This window comes from Haplochromis burtoni, unplaced genomic scaffold (assembly GCF_018398535.1).
Source record: "Haplochromis burtoni strain Fernald_Lab_line unplaced genomic scaffold, NCSU_Asbu1 Contig_135, whole genome shotgun sequence".
Taxonomy (NCBI): Eukaryota; Metazoa; Chordata; class Actinopteri; order Cichliformes; family Cichlidae; genus Haplochromis; species Haplochromis burtoni.
This window is the reverse complement of record NW_024582496.1, coordinates 664788-683479: the sequence shown is the minus strand read 5'-3', so window position 1 is coordinate 683479 and position 18692 is coordinate 664788. Positions and strand designations below refer to the sequence as shown.

At 42.3% G+C, this 18692-nt stretch overlaps 1 protein-coding gene across 2 annotated transcripts; it reads left to right on the top strand.

Moving 5' to 3' along the window:
* Window positions 1-709: 709 nt before the first annotated feature.
* bbox1 (butyrobetaine (gamma), 2-oxoglutarate dioxygenase (gamma-butyrobetaine hydroxylase) 1) lies at window positions 710-18476 on the top strand. Of its 2 annotated transcripts, none has more exons than XM_005930795.3 (8): window positions 710-985; window positions 2358-2815; window positions 4393-4507; window positions 14492-14690; window positions 16219-16324; window positions 16487-16683; window positions 17340-17506; window positions 18316-18476. In XM_005930795.3, exons 2-8 carry the CDS (start codon window positions 2414-2416, stop codon window positions 18474-18476), a joined length of 1347 nt encoding a protein of 448 aa, XP_005930857.1. In that variant the 5' UTR covers window positions 710-985; window positions 2358-2413. The 2 variants fall into 2 exon arrangements, with proteins under 2 accessions (XP_005930857.1, XP_005930856.1); XM_005930794.3 differs by having other exon boundaries at window positions 714-898.
* Window positions 18477-18692: the final 216 nt, after the last annotated feature.

The following is an 18692-nucleotide window of genomic DNA, read 5'->3' as shown; positions in this document are numbered from 1 at the left end:
TTGTGGGTACCTAGGATACGTAATAGCAGAATGGGAGGCAGAGCTTGAAGTGCACTGAGTGTTTCTTCTTTACTCACCTTTTTCATTGACTGTGTGTTTATACACCATTCTACATTTAATCATCAGTTGTTATTATACCCAGGCATCTCTTCCACGGCATGTCTTTTGTCCTGTCTTTCTTCCCTCACCCTCAGTCGGTCATACCAGATGTCTTCCCCTCCCTGAGCCTGGTTCTGTGGAGGTTTCTTCCTATTAAAAGGGAGTTTTTCCTTCCCACTGCTGCCATAGTGTTCGTTCATACGGAGTTGCCTGACTGTTGGAGTTTTTTCTGTGTTATTATAGGGTCTTTATCTTTTAATATTTGACTGCAGGGTAAACACAGATATAATTAATAACTTTTATTATGGCTCTTTGTATGTTAGCTAACTGGATTGAATGCGGTACACCAAACAAATGGGACTGTAATTCATTTTCGTAATTACACCTGCGGATAACGTGCAACGATAACCTAGTGGACCTCCAAAACGCGCACATGTTTGCCCCTAACCACCCAAAGGCGCTTATCACACTGAAACTGTGACCCACCTACTATTAGAATTAAAATAACGGTGTTAGATTAACTGGTAGCTGTGTAGCGTGTGTCTGCTGTACTTTCCCACTACTGTTTCTAAAAACACATCCACCCTGTCCTTATCAGATTGTATCGTGGCTGTATTATGGCTGGGATAAGAAAGTAGAGCAAAGTTTACGCGCGTGTAGTGATTGTGTCTTCCTGTTCAATACTGCCGCCGATCAACCTTTCACCTACTTTCTCTGGCACGCTGACACCCGGCGGTTGTGTTGTGACGTCCGCAGTGCTCGTGGGAACAACACACCGACCGTCATCTAATTGATCCAGGTAAATTCTGTTGATGGCGAAAAGGCGGACTTTTTTTTCTTCTTCCTGCCACTTTAATACACAAACTTGACACAGGAGTCCTGCTGGGTAAGCGGCTCCACTGTTTAGTCTCGCTATTAGCTTTGAAGCTGAATTCAGGATGTCGTTGTACCGGATGAACGAGTGCGTTGACAGAAACTAGCCTGCTAACAGTCGAGGGTTAGCTCGTTCTTCAAACCCAGCGGCTACCGGCTAAATGCTGTCATTTTAGACCTTACGGAGTTAGACCGAGGATAAGTCACTCTGTCAGTAGCTGTTCACCAACTCATTTCTGATTCAGTCAATGTATGTTGTATGCTTGTCAAAACCAGCTGTCAGTGCCACAGCCCTGTTCAACAACAGTAGAATCGGGAAGCTTGAAGTCAGCAGTATTAAAGAAATAGAAGCTAATCTCGCACTGAGTTATATATAAATAAACTGTAACAAAACAAGCACCCACAGCTGTCAAATGAGGGGGGTACGAATCAAAGGGCTAAAACTAACCCTGTTCAGCACAGACAGTTACACCCCCGAAATGTTTTACAGCTATTGTTTGAATCTGTGAAAGTGGAATGATTCATTAGTTAGTTGGGTGGCAAAATTACCCAGCTGTCTTTTATTTTTTAAAGCGCATTCCGAACATTTCACACTTATAAGTTCCTAACTGTGAGTTTGCTGTCTCCAGTCGGTTTTTTGTGGTTGGTGGTCAGACATTAGAGGTGGGCGGATCAGGCCAAATATCGATTGTATCGATACCAAAGCTGGTATTGGTAACAGATTGATACTAACACAATAGGATTGATACTTTGTTTCCATCCAAGTTCAGTATGTAACCCTCTGAATTGTCATTGTTTAAATCATTTTTTAAATGAAAAATGTCTAAACCTTGTTGTCTGTTTTGTTTATAGCCTATAACACGTTTAAACAACAGAAGCTGACCCAGAGTGCTTTAAAGACAATCTAAACCCAAATTTAAAATACATGAAAAGCTGAAAGCTGTGTTTTGTTGTATTAACTCATTACTGTGGAAAATACAAATCACAGTTATTTACTGGTCAATGAAATCTTAAAAGAATTTGAAAATTAATGATTGTTTATCTCATAAATCATAACGAGCTGCTCTCCCCTACATAAACTGGCTTTATAGCTTAACGGTATCTGTATTGTATCGGCACATCACCGATGAAACGCTGAAGGTTAATATGTGAATATCATCATCATATTCAATTTCAGATTGCTAATGTGTCTTGTGCATGCAAACTGTTCAGCATTTCGGTCAAAAGAAAAATTGTGTGGTTTCTAAACTGCAGCTTTGTCTTATCAACACAGTCAGCAGAGTGTAGCATAGCAACAAACCACATTTCCAAAAGCTGCATGGAAACGAGAAAAAAAAAATCTTGCTTTTTAATATTGTCTAAAGTCACTAACTTTTTCTCTGCAGAGTGTTAGCCCTTTCCAATCTGGCGATAAAGCTGCCGGGGGCAAAACCCTTCAGAAATGTGGATGAGCACTGTTGCACGTTCGGCCCTGCCTGCTCTGCAGAGGAGCACCTCTCTGACCCGCCAGGCTCTGAGGGCTTGTCGTAGGCTGGGGCCAACCGCTGCTCCTCTACCTCCTTGCCTGATTTCATTACATCTTCGTGGGCGGCACACACTGGAGTCAGCCTCCCTTCCTGTCTCTCGCCATCTAGTGAGGCATGTCCGAGCTCTGGATGATGACAGGCAGATGGAGGTGGAGTGGGAGGATGGAGGCCACAGTCTGTACCCATTCACCTGGCTGAGAGACAACTGCCAGTGTCCACTGTGTACCCTGCAATCTGCTCAAGCCCGAATGCTCTTGCTGGCCGATCTCGATATCCACACAGGAGTAGATGTTGTGGAGGTCACCAATGACAACAAGGTGGGCTGCTGCCAAACTTGGCTTGCGGTTTTCAGAGTTCCACACAGACACACAAGATGGATGTTTTATGTTTAGAGAAAAGGATGAAAGTTTAAATTATGACCCAAGTTGGCTGTGAGTGGATTTCCAGAGCTACTCTCTGGTTCAACAGTAATTTCTCTCCAGTCATGTAGTTGTACTTGCACATTATTTTGAAATACCACTTCTTTTGTGCTCCTTATAACTTTCACCTGTAAGATCAACAGCAGATGAGTTGGTCCTCTTTTAAGTTAATCAGTATCCAAAATAATATCCAAAAGCTCACTTAAACTCAAGGATGAACTGATTAGATTTTGGTGGTCAAAGGTCACTGGTGTTATCTCACAATTTCTTTCTTTCTTTATTTTTTGGCCATAGCGTAAGATCTTTTCACCAAATATCAAACAGGATAAAAGGTCAACTTAACTGATATTATGATGTTCTGCACGTTCTTGCCCATTATTCAGAACATTAACTCGGAAACAGAAGGAGATGTGATTAGATTTCAGGTTGGTGTGATACTTAAAATGTTAAGTTCCTTTAGCCTTTACTGCATACATCATGAGTCAGCACAGATGTGCATGAAAGCTGCACCTTGGCTAGTTTGCTGGGCGTACAGGCACTAGGCAGGGATTCTAATTTTGACTGTTCTTTAGGGGAAAAAGTGGTGTCTGGAAAATATATAGTGATTACTTGCTTTTATCTGATTTTTTCAGGCCAAACAAATAATTAAACATGAATTCAGCAGAAGAACTGATATTTCAAATGTTTTACAAAGATTCAAACATGACATCTCCACAACTCTATTCTCGTTGCTCTGCTTTAAGCAGTTTGTTTGGGTGCGTTTGTGTCGTTGTCGTGTTTAAAATTTTAAATGCATCTCATTATACTTGGTTGTCATGAAACTTGTTCCAGTTCGGGAATGACATTTACACTTTGCTTATTGTTACTGAGAAAACTGCCTGGTGATGAACTGAGGAGGTCGATGAGGTCAGACAGTCTAATTTTGGCGCATTCAGCCTGACCTTTAAGTCCTCCAAAGAAATCTCCCCAGTGAACTGTGTCCTTCAGAGGATCCAGGCCCTGAAGTAGGACACGGCTATAAACAGATTCCTTTGACGTGACAGCACTGCCAAGCTACCGTGTGCATCCTGTTTCCTGTGCCAAGATATACTGGATAGCCATTATGCATTATAGCAAACACGTGTCTTTAAAAATACCAAAAGGTTTGAGGACGTGGTTGGATTGGCTAAAAGCCTCCACAGGTATTTGGAAAGAAGGGAGTAAGTTTTGGGGGAGTTTTTTAACCTTATGAAGCAAAAAAAAAAAAAAGAACGCCTTCAAAGATCAGTGTTCAAACCCATCTTTTTTTCTATCCTAGTCATGTGTTACTAAAAGACAATACCCTCTAAATAAACAAGTCATGGATTGTTCATTTGACACAAACTTTACTTCAGGTGATTAGCAATCACTACAAAATATTAGGTGAGCACTTAAAAAGAAAAAGAGCCTCAAAACACTTTGACAAACCAGTTCAATAAGCTTTCATCTCTCCACAGGTCTCCATCGTATGGCCCGACCAGCACATCAGTGTCTTTGATGCAGAGTGGCTGAAGAAACGCTGCTTCTCTCCTGCTGCCCGACAGGCAACGCAGGAAGAGCTTTTCCTCAATAGTGAGTCCAGCTTTCATAATTTTCACTCAATTTAAAGTCTGTACTTTTAGGATGTCATGTACTTGATAGGAGCAGCGGCCTCGCCCTCTATCCAGGATTTCCTGTGCCGAGCTGTGCTGTGATCTTTTGAATTGCATGCGTTTCATCATGGGCTAAGCTTTGTCACCTGAAAGAAGGTCGAAGGTATTATCAGATTGCAACAGTGTGTGCCAAAAATCTTTCCACCAAGAGAATGTTTTATGTACATTTGGGGAGTTTCATTTAATATCTCTGCTTTAGTTTGTGATGTTCTTGTAAAGTAGAATTTACTCTTATTTTTGATCTTCTACTGTATTGTATTTACTTATGTGGAGTTTAACTGAGAAGGCCACAAAATGAATCCATTAAATTGGTGACAAAAAGGGCCGCCGTTATTGGGGCTGCTGTAGTCTTAAACCAGTGATTACTTTCTAATTATTGTTGATGTAATGGTAAAATAGATTATCTTTAAAGGAGGCCATAAATCACGCCGCAGCTGTCTCAAAATTAACAGGATGAACAAACACTGTCATGAATAACTGCATTTTCAAAGCGGTATCTGAAAACGGCAATTTATCAGCTTGCCGAGCAGCAGGTGTTACCAGCTTGCACGTAAACGGTAAAGCAGCAAGTCCAATGAAGCTCGTCACGGATCACATTTTCCATACTGTGACCACAGAACCTCATATTTCACATTAGATGCAACTCACAGTCCGAACGGGAAGAATAGAAGTTAAGTGCAGCCGGTTTTATTTCAGCACACGGTGATTAATTTGACTTCTTTTTTTCTTTGTTTTGTCCAACACAGAAAAGTTCAGTCAGCGATGAGTTCGTATCAAACTCTGAGTAATGCATTCACAGTAATTTACTGCAAAATACAAGATGATTTAATTTTCGTCTTTCAACGCAGGCACGTTGGAAGTGGGTAATTATGTATCCTCCTGTGTGGACGGTGTAAATGAAACATTTTCTGCTTTGGCGCTGTTGGACATAAACTGAGTAATTTCTGTAGGCCTATTCCACTGTGTCACAATTATATTCGGAAGCTGTTTGTGCGTATCCCTGTAGTCTGTTAATGAGACTGTCAAGGTTGCTCAGTTGAAATAAATTTCTTGCTGGGATTACTGTAGAGTTAGAACAATTGCAGACTGGTATTTCATACTTCATGTAGTTGTTGTTTTTGTTCCATCGTCGCTTTTTAGTTTAAAGTGTTTTCCAATCAGTTGTATCTGACAATAGTGTGTCTGAACTAGACGGGTTTATCTGCAGGGAAATATATGAATGAATGTGTAGTAGAAAATGTAATAGCACTTGGCATGCGACGTGAATACAGTCACTGTGAGCGCCGCTTGACTGTGTAGCTGCTAAAATGAAAATTTGTGTAAATTCCGAGCTTTTCCCAGGGAACAAAAAGATGCCCCCGATTTAAACTCGTCTTTGCAAACATTGGGGTTTTTTTTCGCTTTGTAACATTACAATACTTTTTTTTTAAAGACTAGAAGAAAACTCATTTTACAGTACATTTACAATGGCCCAGGACGCTTTACAGTCTGCCAGACAAGCAGAGGAGAAAGTTCAGCTGTGGAACAAGGTAGCAGCACTTCAGTGGAGCGGGGGATGGACTGTAGTTGGTTTGTGTACACACACGTGGTCCTGAAGGACCCACAGGGCTGAGCGGCTCCTGCTCTGTTCCAGACTGATTAAGGGTCTGTACGTGTGTGTCTTGTGTTGCAGAACTCCTCTATTCATGTGGAGGTGTAAGTAGATCGCCCTCATAGCAATTTACAGACAGTCATTTTGTTGTTTAGGGTTTGGTTTTTTTTTTTTCAGAAGCGCTCAGCTCAGAGCCAGGAGCGCTCCTGGAAGGCGCTGCTAAGATCATGCATCAAAACACAATAAAAGATGACGTACACACACACACACACGCACTCACTGGGTTTAATTATTTCCTCCTGAGCGCCAGCATGAAATTCCTCGAACTGAAAAATACCGGAAAGGTCTACATTCTCAAAAGATGGATGATGCACAGCGTTCACCTCTGAGGTTTTTTCTCGTATTCTCACTCACTTACTTGTTTGTGGCTAAAGTGAAGCCCACCGTTTGAATTTCTGTGTGCTTTTTCATGCAGCGCTCCTCGATTTTACAGGCCCAAGTGGGCTTGTGAAAGCGAAAGTGTAGCACACTTGAGACGCAGTGAGGTCAATGTGATAATTTGAGCTTTGGGGTTTTTATTCATCATGTTTTAAAACTTCACTTTTTGTCTAAAGTAGGGCTTTTTTCTTGCTTTCTTTTACTATTTGTGCTTTTCAAATCACAAGTGTGTAGCTCACCAGAAAGCTATTGGTGAAATGCTATTAGACATCAATCAAGAACAGTTATTCAGTGATACAGATGAGTATCACTGAAGAATGCCTTTTTTGCCTTTTGTTTTGTCTACAGCAGGGACAAAGTGCTTAACCATGTGTCGCACTGCATCCGCCATATTTCACAGGGAATGTTGTATGCATCGGATCGTGAGCCTTTCCAAGCCTCCTCCGTACTTTTCCCTTCTCCTTGTTCTGGTACAGACTGATCTGTCCAAAGAATGCTGTTCCAGAGCTGGGCTGACTTTTGGTTTTAAACAGAATTCCTTGGCTGACTTCGGTAAAATTTTATCTTTACGATGGAAATGATTCTGTGATCATCTTACCAGTGCTGTTTTTGTTGTGGAAGTCCAGGTGAGTCTGCACGTTAAGCCCGTATTCTTCATAACTTTACCTGGAAAAAATAAAATAACAAAGATTGTGTCAGTTTCCAAAAATGTATAAACTTAAATATATTAGATAGGTCTGTAATATGTCAGAATTTCAAATTTATTATCCTGATAAATACACTCAGTAAAAATCTAAGCTAATGTGAAACGCTGTAAGGAAGTGGGCTGTGTTTAAGAGAAAAAAAAAAAAGCTGACGTCAGTGTAACAGAGTCTCACGCAGACCCCTGTCTGTCTGTACCATATGGAAAATGAATTCAGACTGAGGGTCAAGAAGCATGTTCTTAGCAAATACAAGCTCACCGTTGTATTTCCTTCCTTTCAGAACAAACGAATCCCTGAGCCTGCAGATAACGTGCGACGACAGATTTAAACTCACGCTGCTCGGTTTCTGCGAGTGGGGATTTCTTATAAACTCCACTGTACCTTTTTATTTTAAACTGTTGTGGTTCTTACTGCCTTATATGCTTTCATGTTTTACTGCATTTGTGCAGAAATTGTTTGATTATTTGATAGTTAGAAAGAACTTATCTAAAATTGAGATCTGATATAATGACCAAGAGTCCACCGCGAGTTAAAAAAGCTTTGATGTGTGACGTGGATCTATGAACGTCAGTGCTTTCTTGTTGTTCGATCCACTGCTTTCCCGATCAGGATTATTCCTTGAGCAAAGCCTGGACAGGAAGTACCAACTGGATTTGAGATTTTATGCTTTATTGCAGCATTACAAGTTTAAATAAGTGTTGTTAGTTCAAGTCTGTTGCGTTAGAAATGCTGCTGTAAATAAACATAGCTGTGAAATCATTCCTGCTCATACATATTAGAAAATATTACAGCAGATGTGTTGGCATGCGCAGACACTGAGCTCAACGCACAGTCGGCACGGAATGACGCATTTAATAGACTTAGCTATTCTGTGTGGATCGAGTATTTACATCTCCTTTGTAGATATGTTCGGGACCTTTGGAATACACTCATGCCATTATCTTGCTGGCACTTTGAACCCTTTACATCGTTTAAAGGAGAGTGACGATGTCGCAGTGCTCTCGGGAACACTAAAAGCATATGTCACTCACATCCTTATCTGCAATGAGTCTTCCTTTCATAATAAATCTGTCAGTGATTTACTTAAAGCCTGCCAGATGCTTTCAGTATTTGAGCCATGTAATCATCTCGGGCCTCCCACTTGGAGCTTGTCATGTTTATTTAGCCGGGGTTGATTTCATGACTAATTTTATGTCACTGGTATTTAAAAGGCAGAAATTAAACAGGTTAAGTGGGGTTTTTAAAAAAGTAAAAATAAGCCTGAATACGTGGCTTTGAGCTTTTTTCCTCACACTTATCCACCACTTCACATATGTAGTCTCTTCTTTTTCTAAATTGCAGTTATGAGTATTCTCTAATTTAGCCAACTGTTCATCCTCAACTGGGGCATAATGGCATGTCATTACTCTTGTAACAAGTTGAGTCTTTAAATGCGATTTCGCAGAATATCAGGATCAGGTTTTATTAGTAAAAGCGCACTTTCTTCTTTGAAGCACATCCATTCACATTCAGAGTGATTTTGAATATCAAAACAGTGCTTCACTGATAGATGGCAAAGTCACAACAAAAGATTTATGCCTGTGTTTACAGTAATCGTTGGTCCCCTGGTTTATTGTTAATCGTATTTCATAAAAGAGCAGGGTTTATTTTACAATCATTTTGCAATTTTTCTTCAGTTGCACGGCGTTTTCTTTCCATAGTCATAGCTCCTTCAACACATGCATCACTCAATACTCCTGCTGTTGATCAGTTTAGATAAAAATGAAACACAAAGTGTGTTTAAAATCTGAAGCAATACATGAAGTAGTATACTGGACTTTTTTTTTTTAATTTTGAAAAAGGTTTCTTTTCGCTTTTACAGCTGTCCTTTCTCTGGCCTGCCAAAAAAACGTCCTAGTAACTTATCACAGCCAAAAAAGTATTTCTGCTGTCAAAAGTCTGACAAAAGCTGACCTAAACAGAAAAAGGGGGAAATATTTCCCTACAGTACGTACTGCACCAGACTGACTCTTTCATAGTACTTGCTAATACATTTTAAAAACATCCACAGAGATACTCCCTAACAGACTTGAAAACCTGTAATGTCGTCTTGTCAAATTGAAATCCGTTGCTGCTCGATTTTGTACCGATTCCACTAACTAGAGAATTCCAGGCTAAAATGAAACTGTCCAAAGGTATCAGGGAAATGATCATTTTTGCATCAGTGCAGCCATAAAGTCCAGAAGTTCAGGTTCAGTTTCTCTTTCTGGGAGATACATTGCATATATTTAGACATTTTTATCAGTTTGCACACATGTGTTGGCACCCATGTCCTGTACACAGATACATGTTTTGTTTTGTTTTGTTTTTTCGATCAACCTGGTTGCCTTTTTCAGTTATCTTTTTCCCTTCTAAAGAGAAAATGTGTCAGTTTTCTTTGCTCTCCGTAGCATTAAAAATGTCTTTTTTGCCCTAATTTCCTGCTTTTAATACTTGCATTATAAATCAATTAGCATTCCATTTGAATTGGACATATATCGTAAACGTACTGACTGACTGGTGGATTTTTCTTCATTAAGTCTGCTGATGGATTTCATAGCAGCTGATTTGTCAGTTCCCAGTTTCAATGATGTTTTTCCCCTTTGCCATCTGGTCTGAGTTTAGCCTTCTGTGTCACCAATCATCAGTCGACCGAGCGGCTTCCCTGGAAACAGCCGTGGAAGTCCAACAGCGGAAAAACGCGTACGTTCTTCCAAACTGGATCATCACTTCACGCGCCGTTTACAGTTTCAGCACAACCAACTTTCCAAACACATGCGCTCTCACAGGCTGTATTACCAACCTCACATGAGAAACTGGTGTATACTTTAACTTTGGGTGTTTTTAATTTGCCATAAATGGCTTTTATTTATTTACTGTGTACTCTGCAATAATGGAGTCTTGAGGAGTTTAGCACTTCAGACTTGTCAGAAATACGATTGGTTCACCAAGCCTTTCATATATCAGGTGTCTCTTTCAAGCGACCTCAAAATTGGCCCCCTTTCAACAGATTTCACCATTTTTCACCCGCAACACAGTTTATTTCTCACGGTGTATTCCTATAATTCCTCACGGATCAGTTATATTTGGGTTAAATCCCTTTTCTTTGTCATCTCATTTGAAATTTCAACACCTTTGCATCAGACTCCACGGGAAGCTTAATGACTATAATGATTGGATTTTTCATTTCTTTGGCAAGGCGGACGTCCCGCTTGGCACTTGAAATAATGCTGAAAGAGTTGCGTATAAGTTTCCAAAAAAAGACATGATTTTGACAAACTAGCACAGTGTTCAGTTGAGTTTCGGGAAACTAAATTTGCAGATGGAGAAAGTTTGGATTAGCGTGCGGAGGGGACTGCTGCTCCTCGGTGAGAAAACACTGCTCACACTGTGTCTTCCAAAGTGGTAATGCACAAGTTGGCTGCTCCGTAATCCGCGTCTGTTTCATTAATAAAGGTGTGTTTGTTGCACTAGTGGAAAGGTGGCGTGATGGTCTTGCAGTGCCATTGATAAACGCACACTCCGGTACAGATGTTAGGAAAATGCAGATGTGCTTGGTAATTGTTGAGTAGAATATGACTGCACATTTCTTTCCAGGTGTCTTCTTAGAAAAGGATTATATTGGAACATTAAATAGTTTAAAACATTGATAAAAGCCAGTAGTGACCGTTTCTGCTCTTTCTTCTTTACATGAAAAGCTTCTTTTAGTCCTTCGTAGAGAGACAAAGCAAAATCTATTGGGACAAAAAAACTAAAACAAAACTGATTTGACTGACTGTAGATCTTTAACCAATAAGAGTACAAAGGATCCCACCATAGTTTATATTGATGCATCACTAAAATCAAATAAAAGGTACAGATAGAGGGGTCATTTTTCCACTTTAAAAAAAAACAAAAACAAAGGAGATTGCATATATTCAGTAAAACTTCTAAAATCTGCTTTCAGTATAAACAGCAGTTTGAATTGAATTTCCTAAAGACTGCTCTTCCTTAAAAACAATAGATTGTGTATGCCCATCTGGCCGTGCACCCTCCACTGTGCATTCCACAGACGGACCATTGAAGTGAGCTGATCTGAGCTCTGTGATAAAACTTAACCAAGTCAAAACAAAAGCTCTGGATAACTGCAGTGATTCAAGTAGAGCTTTGAAGGCGCTCCCAGTTGCAGAGGAGAGCGACCCTGGGCCTGCGAGCTTAAATCACACAGCCCAGCGAGAGCAGAGCCAAACTGCCATGAGCTGCCTGACAACCACGGGAACTACGGCTTCAGGTTTCCTCATCTGGAAAAGCCACTGTAGCAGACCAGGACTGGGGGGGTGGGGGCACAGTGGAGGGGATTATGCACATATCTTGTCAGGCTGTCGGAGGGTGTCCCTTCAAGCACATGGCAGCACAGTCCTGTATGTGAAACCCACAGTGATTTTACACAAATGAACACAGTGCAGACTCGAGGCTGCCTCAGTTTGACACTGCTCTGCTCTGTTTTATTATTTTTTTCTTTTGCATACTGATATTTAAAAAACACACACATGCTAATTCTGACACCGGACCACCGGTAACCACAGCTGGAAACTATGCAAAAGAGAGTGATGGTTCTTATTGCCTGTGTGGATGCTTTTCCAAAAGAATACTCAAAAAAAGAATATTGTGTACTGGACTTGATCTGCCCAGGTTTACTGCTGCAGGACACTGAGCTTGTGTTCACTTCATTAATAGAACTACAGCATTGACTTCACTAAGATTTGATTTTGGTCACACCCACCTCCTACAAATCTGTCTCTTTAGCTACCAGCACTCCTCAGTGTTCACCAGCATCTTGGCAGCTGTGTTTTTTAACTGTTAAGTGCAGAGCAGGTAGAAAAAAACTTGGTGTTTTATTGCCAAAAACCCACTTCCAGCTGCTTGGGAAAACAAGCTACAAGAGCAGTGAAAAGGAGAGGCTCCAATAAGCTGAGGCAAGCTGACGACTGAAAATTGTCTGACATCGTTCATATTCACATGCTGCTTTTAATCCATTGTTGATGCAGAGAAGCAGCTTTAAATCAAAGAATATCTTTTGAATAGAACTGCACTGTGAGTGTAACAGCAGCTGCAGAGAAACAGGTTAGCAAAAGCTGTTCGGGTGAAAAAAAAACTTATTTTGTTTCATAATGTGTGATCAGTGTGACGGGGGAAGATCCTCCTTTATGATTCCTCCCATGCAAGATTTGTGATTAGCCTTGCCGGTTAAAAACAAGCTAATGTTAGGTGCTGATTACTTGATTAGAAAGCAGATACTCTGCAAAGTTCTCGTCTTTTGTTCAACCCAGCAGCCACGCTGTGAATTCCCCTGATAGCGGCGAACGTGATGCGTTTCCACAATGAGATCGGAGCTGAACTAGAGCCAGGACTGCTCAGCTGATGTATACGCACACTGCAGCTAACGCTGTAGCCCCTTTGTCACGAGTGACACCCTAAACTGCAGAGCTGAAACGCCGCAATGCCTGTACAAGACAGTTCCAGTTTCACAAGAGTAATTGTAACACTGGGACTTGACCTTTGCCCCAGTTTCTCGTTCCCCATCTCTGTTGCCCACCGCCCTCTTGACAAGTTTTAACAAGCAGCAGGTTCCTGACCCTTTGAATTGTGCAGCCAGAAACTGATTGTTTGTGACAACAGCCTGGAGGGAGGTCTGCAAGTCACGATCGCTGTGTTTCTGACTGATGCTGCATCTCTGCCTCAGCGGCTCTGATACTCCGCATCACCAGTTAAAGTCTTTTTGTCATACCTCTAAATCTTTGTGGCCTTCAGAGCAAACAGTCGCATTTTGTTTTGCGGTTTGAAACACTTTAGATGATGATAAATTATGCATTAGGTTCAGCGCGCTCGCCCTGTGTGTCCATCTCCTGCGAGCCTTAGCCTTGTAATCTGCTTATGATGCAGCCATTTGGAAAGTTGTTTGGAAGTCGGTGGACAAAGGAAAAAAAGACACGAAAAGGAGCCACAAACATCAGACAGGTACAAAATCTCCTCAGTTTAAACCTTCCTCTTCCTCCTCCCCCCACAAATGCACTTAGCAGCTGTTTCGTTGGAAGTCACTGGAGGGAGGCTGCACGGAAAAAGAAGTCGAGCCAGTTGGGTGGAGAGCAGTGGGAGGATTTTGGGGGGGTTTTCTCCCCACTTCTGTCTGTCTGATGGAGACGTGCTGATTTTTCTCAGCAAGCTATTCTTCTTCAAGCGCACACACGATGGCATGCAGTGGAGATCTGCAGCGTTTCTAGATTTAATTGGAACTAATAAGCAGGGGGCAGTAATGGACTTTAAATGAATTGTTTCCTTTTTTGCAATAAAACAAACATCACATCAATCATACTGTTAGCTGCTACTTAATATTGTTGTTGTTTTTTAAACAAAGGAAATCCAACTACTCATTGTGTTTCATTTGATAATAAAAAGTGTTTGGGGTCATATTTCCATGTTGACTTGATTTCGTTCACCTGCAGCATACCAGGATGAGAAGAGGATGGGGGGGGGGGAGGGGAGGGGGAGGTTTGAAAGGTCAAATGTGTGCTGGATGGAAAGTCTGAGAGAGCAGACGTGCCCTATATCTGATTGCAGCTGAAGTCAACAGGCTCAGATTAATTCTTTGAATTTTTACGCCTTTTATTGGAGGAGGGCGGCGGCGGAGGAGAAGAGCTCGGAGGAAAGTAGTGAGATGACTTGCAGGGACTGGTTCAACCACCTGAGGATCCACCTTGGGGGGCACGCAGCTCGGAACGTTTTGTGGTGTGGGCCCTTGCCACCCAGTTTATTGGCTTGACCTCCTTCAGAGAGTGCAAAGATCTCCAAATATCTACAGGTTATATAAAACTGTCTGTGCAACCTGCAGTCTCTCAGTCAGCTAGAAGCCAACTCGGGTTTATACCAGCACGCTGACAAAGAAGGACAAAACAAGAGTGTAACATCTGATAAAATGCTTTGCTGCAGAGCACTCCTGCCCTCGCTGTACAGCATTTGTTTGTGTAACGGAGCCGTTATGGCACAGAGGCTGTTGCTTTAGAATGCTTTGTGTTCCTGTGTCGCACAACCAGCTTTAATTCTTGACAGACAGAAACTAGAAATAAACACGTACATAAGAAGTGAACTTTCTGCCGTGTCCGCTTCCTCGTTTCAGGGCGTTATTATTGGGACTCGACACTGCGCATTCCCTCAGCAGACTTTGACGAAGTCCTCCGTGACGATAAGGCCGCGCTGGCTTGGCTCCTGGCCCTGCGTCGTGTTGGCATGGTCTACCTGAAGGGGGCTCCTGCAGAGCAGGGCCAAGTGGCCAGACTGGCTGAGAGGATTGGCTATCTCAGGCTGACATTTTACGGGTAAGACTCTGTGATCTTCCTCCATTTTTGCTCCAGTGATCCTCAGCCAAGCCATTGTTTAATAATCTGACTCCCCTCTAAATCCCGAGCTGTTGAATTTTCCACCGATCATATATTAGCTGGAGCAGAGCCCAGGAGTGTTATTAGTAAGAATTTAAATACAAAAGACCCTTAAAAAAATGCATGTCTTTTTCCAGTGAATCAGAAAGAGCTCGATATTGTGCTGAAAGAAGGGCTCAGATTCTGACTTTGGTACATTAACGAAATATGTCTGGGGCCTGGATCTCCTCCATGCCTGCTTCATGCCCTGGGGGACGGGGCTATGGCTCTCTACATCCTCTTGCAGACCATTACATGTGGAAACCATTTGAATACAAGCGCGCTGATCCACACAGGTGTGCACACGGGTGTGTTCACTGTTCGTAGACTTAAATTACACCTTTCTTGGCTGCTACTTCAAAGCACATTGTGCGCTGTCTGTCCTGCGTGCTGCACAACAACATTGAATATTTAGTATTTACTGGTGTTTACACTTAGCTAGATTAATGCGATGGTGTTGTGTTTAGTATGTTGCTTTGGTTTTTTTTGCTTGTTTTCTATTCTTTCTCTCTCAACAGGTGATCCAGGAGATTGTTTTTCCCTTTCTCACTGTCCCTCTCCCCTTCTGTTTTTCTTTTCCTTCCTCTTTCTTTCTCCCTTTCCTATCCCTCACTCATGTCTGTCCCGTCTGTAGCAACTGAAAATGAAAATAAAATAAATAATAAAAACAAAGGTCGATCAAATGGACCAATACGGCAATGCCACGATGATCCATTTGGCAAAGTAAATCCATTGGGTATCCTTGTTGGTCTTCAGACAACAATTCTGACGGCTAAAGAACCAAATGGGACAGGCAAAAAAACGAAATATGTCCAATAGTGAATAATCCATAGCTTTGATTCATTTCGGTTTCATGGAGGAGCTTAGCGAACGGCCGTCGGGGCCCCTTTCACCACACCAGAGTTCATCATTTTGACTTATTGCTGTGCTGATTACTTGAGGACAGAGACGGGGAAAACAACCTAAAAGCATTCCAGCCTTTTTTTTTTTTTTAAGCCAGAGGAATTACCTGGTGCACTCAGTCAGAACAGAGGTTTGGAGCGTAAAGCTTTGCCTCTGCCAGCGGATGAGCTCATGCCACTGGAAGTAAAAGAGTCTGCAGACTAAAGCTGAAGGCCTGCCATCACAGAAACGAGACAGTTTTACGACCCCCGCATCATCCGAACGAGACATGCAAACAGAACATGGAAGATAACTTTACCTCATTAGTGCTCGACTCTTGCTGCATCTCAATGAAGTGCCTGCTTAAGAGGCTACAGGCTGAGCATTCCTGTGAAGCTGCCTGCTTTCCCCCCTCAGGGAACCCTCCGAACTTCATCTCATCTCGTCCTTTTTCCTCCACGCGGCCTAATTGTCGCCGCTGATCTTCTAAAGCTAAAGTTAAATAATTAAAGTGGAGTATATTAATGAATGTTATCTTTGTCCTCAGGCACACATGGCAGGTCCAGGACAAACCCATGGCAAACAATGTAGCCTACACTTCAGGAAAGCTCAGTCTGCATACAGACTACCCGGCGTTACACTTTGCACCTGGAGTGAGTAAAATCTTACTTGTACGCTCTGTTTGGAAGATGAAATAACAGCAGACAGATATGGTATCGCTCCTGAGTTATGGCTGCGTTCGGCTTTTACGTTGTCAGAGTTGTAAAACGAGCATTTGTGGAGCATGTGTGTGTGTCTGTGTCGGGCTGGCGTAGGTGCAGTTTCTACATTGCATCAACCAGGCTAAGGAAGGAGGGGAGAGCGAAGTGGTGGACGGCTTCCACATGGCTGAGCAGCTGCAGAGAGAAGACCCAGAGGCCTTCCAGACGCTCACCTCGCTGCGCGTGGACTTCACCGACACCGGGACAGATTACTGCGACTTCATGCTGCAGTCCAAGAACTGCATCATTGAGTAAGTGGAGATGATCAGGCAGATCATCAGTTTGTTTTCTTTGAGGTTTTTTCCCCGGCACACACACACATTTACTCATTTTATATAAAGCAGAGATTCAGACTTTTAGAGAAACTACACAGTGACATTTCTGTACACTTATATACACTTAGGTGTGTATTTTTGTCATTTGAAATGGGACACTGCCATCTGCTGTTCACAGTGATTATGTTCACACATGAACTGTGCAGATCATAAGAGCGTAGCTTCGTATTAATTGTATGCTAATTAGATGTTCAGTCACATGTGTCTGTTCAAGTGTAACTGAAAAAAGCTGGATTTATGTCAAATTAGTCAATGTGCGGTAACTACTGTCACAATGATAAGGTGGGAGTAGAGAGCAAAGATGAATGAGTAGAAAAATGACCTGCTGTGAATTTCATAATCAGTTGCTGGAGTTACTTCTAAGATATTAAAGTGACTAATTCAATTTAGTTGTACTGTTAGACTCAGTGAATTGGTAGTGAGTTGCATGCTTCCTTAATACCTGACTAAAATACCTAATCATGAAATGCTTTCTAATTCATTCTTGTGGAGCATCTAATGGACTGGTTGTCTCATCTCTAAAAGTCCCGATTCACTTTAGTTTGACTTTGAGCTTTGTCCTCTCGGTGCAGCGTCGACGCAGACGGCCGAGTCGTGAAGATCAACTACAATAACGCCACCCGAGACTCGGTGCTGGACCTGCCCGTACATCAGGTCCAACCCTTCTACAGAGCACTGAAGGCCTACGTGGACATCATGAACCGACCGGAGAACGTGGTCACCTATAGGATGGAGCCAGGTCAGCGTGCACCTCTTTCCATTAAAAATGAGAAGAATAGGAAAATGTGTGTGTAAAAGGCCCCCATCCATGCTCCTGTATGCCAAACCGTGTGTGTTAGTGGAAGAACGAAATGAAAATAAGTGAGAGGTGCGAGGAAAGAGAGTGCAAATAAAATGGATGCGGAGAGGGAGGTGGGCGCAGTCTGCAGGATAATGCTTGTGTTAAACAGAAAACGAACTGTGACGGCGATGGGCAACAACAGCTTTGTCCTCGTCAGGGTCGCGATGACACGTGACGTGTCAGTGCCGCTGCTGCAGAGAAAAGCAAACGACCAGAGTGTAATGCAACACCCTCTGAAAAAACAGTGTGCTAAGAGTCTGCAGCATCAGGTAGCGGAGATGAACTTATTTAAAGGACTTCAGAGTGGGGCTCGAAGGCACAGTGGTGTTAGCAGAGAGGCAGTTTTTTGACAGCATTCCTCAGGCTTCCATCCTGATGACCTGACTTTAAAGCTGCTTTTGTCTTGTGCTGAATTTTGCCCACAGCACAATGAGACTTTGGCTCGTGCTGTTTGATGTGGTAGTGCCAGCTTTGGGAAGTTAGGACTGTCGTCCAGCGGTTTCCGAGACTGCGATGTCAGAGGTTTCAGATTTTATTTGAAGCATAATGACGCCTGTGAGCTATTATAAGCTGTTCTGCAGCCAACTCTGACCTCTCTGAACGAGGTGGGGCAAATAAGAAAATGAAAGTCTGTGCTGAAGTATATCTAGGATCAATGACGTGCCCCACAGCTTCACATCTGATCTCTGGTGGTGGTTCTATTTCAGGTGACATCGTAACCTTTGATAACTGGCGTCTGCTTCACGGCCGAAAGAGCTACATCAGCAGGCTGGAGAGGCTCCGGCACCTCGAGGGTTGTTACCTGGACTGGGACGAAGTCATGTCCCGACTCCGGATTCTCCGCAAGGCGGTCCACGAGGACTTGTGAGCTCCAGACGTACGGCCATATTGAAATAAGTAGCTTTAGATCCTTTGGAGAAGACGTCAAGCTGAACGTGTGTTTTAAAAATGCTGAGAGGGCAGAGTGCAAACGTGTTGACCTACCAGGCAACAGGTCAAGAGCTGAATTGCTGCCTCTGTAATCAAACTGTTAAACTATAAATGTTAAAATAAAAATATATATATATACACATATATATATATA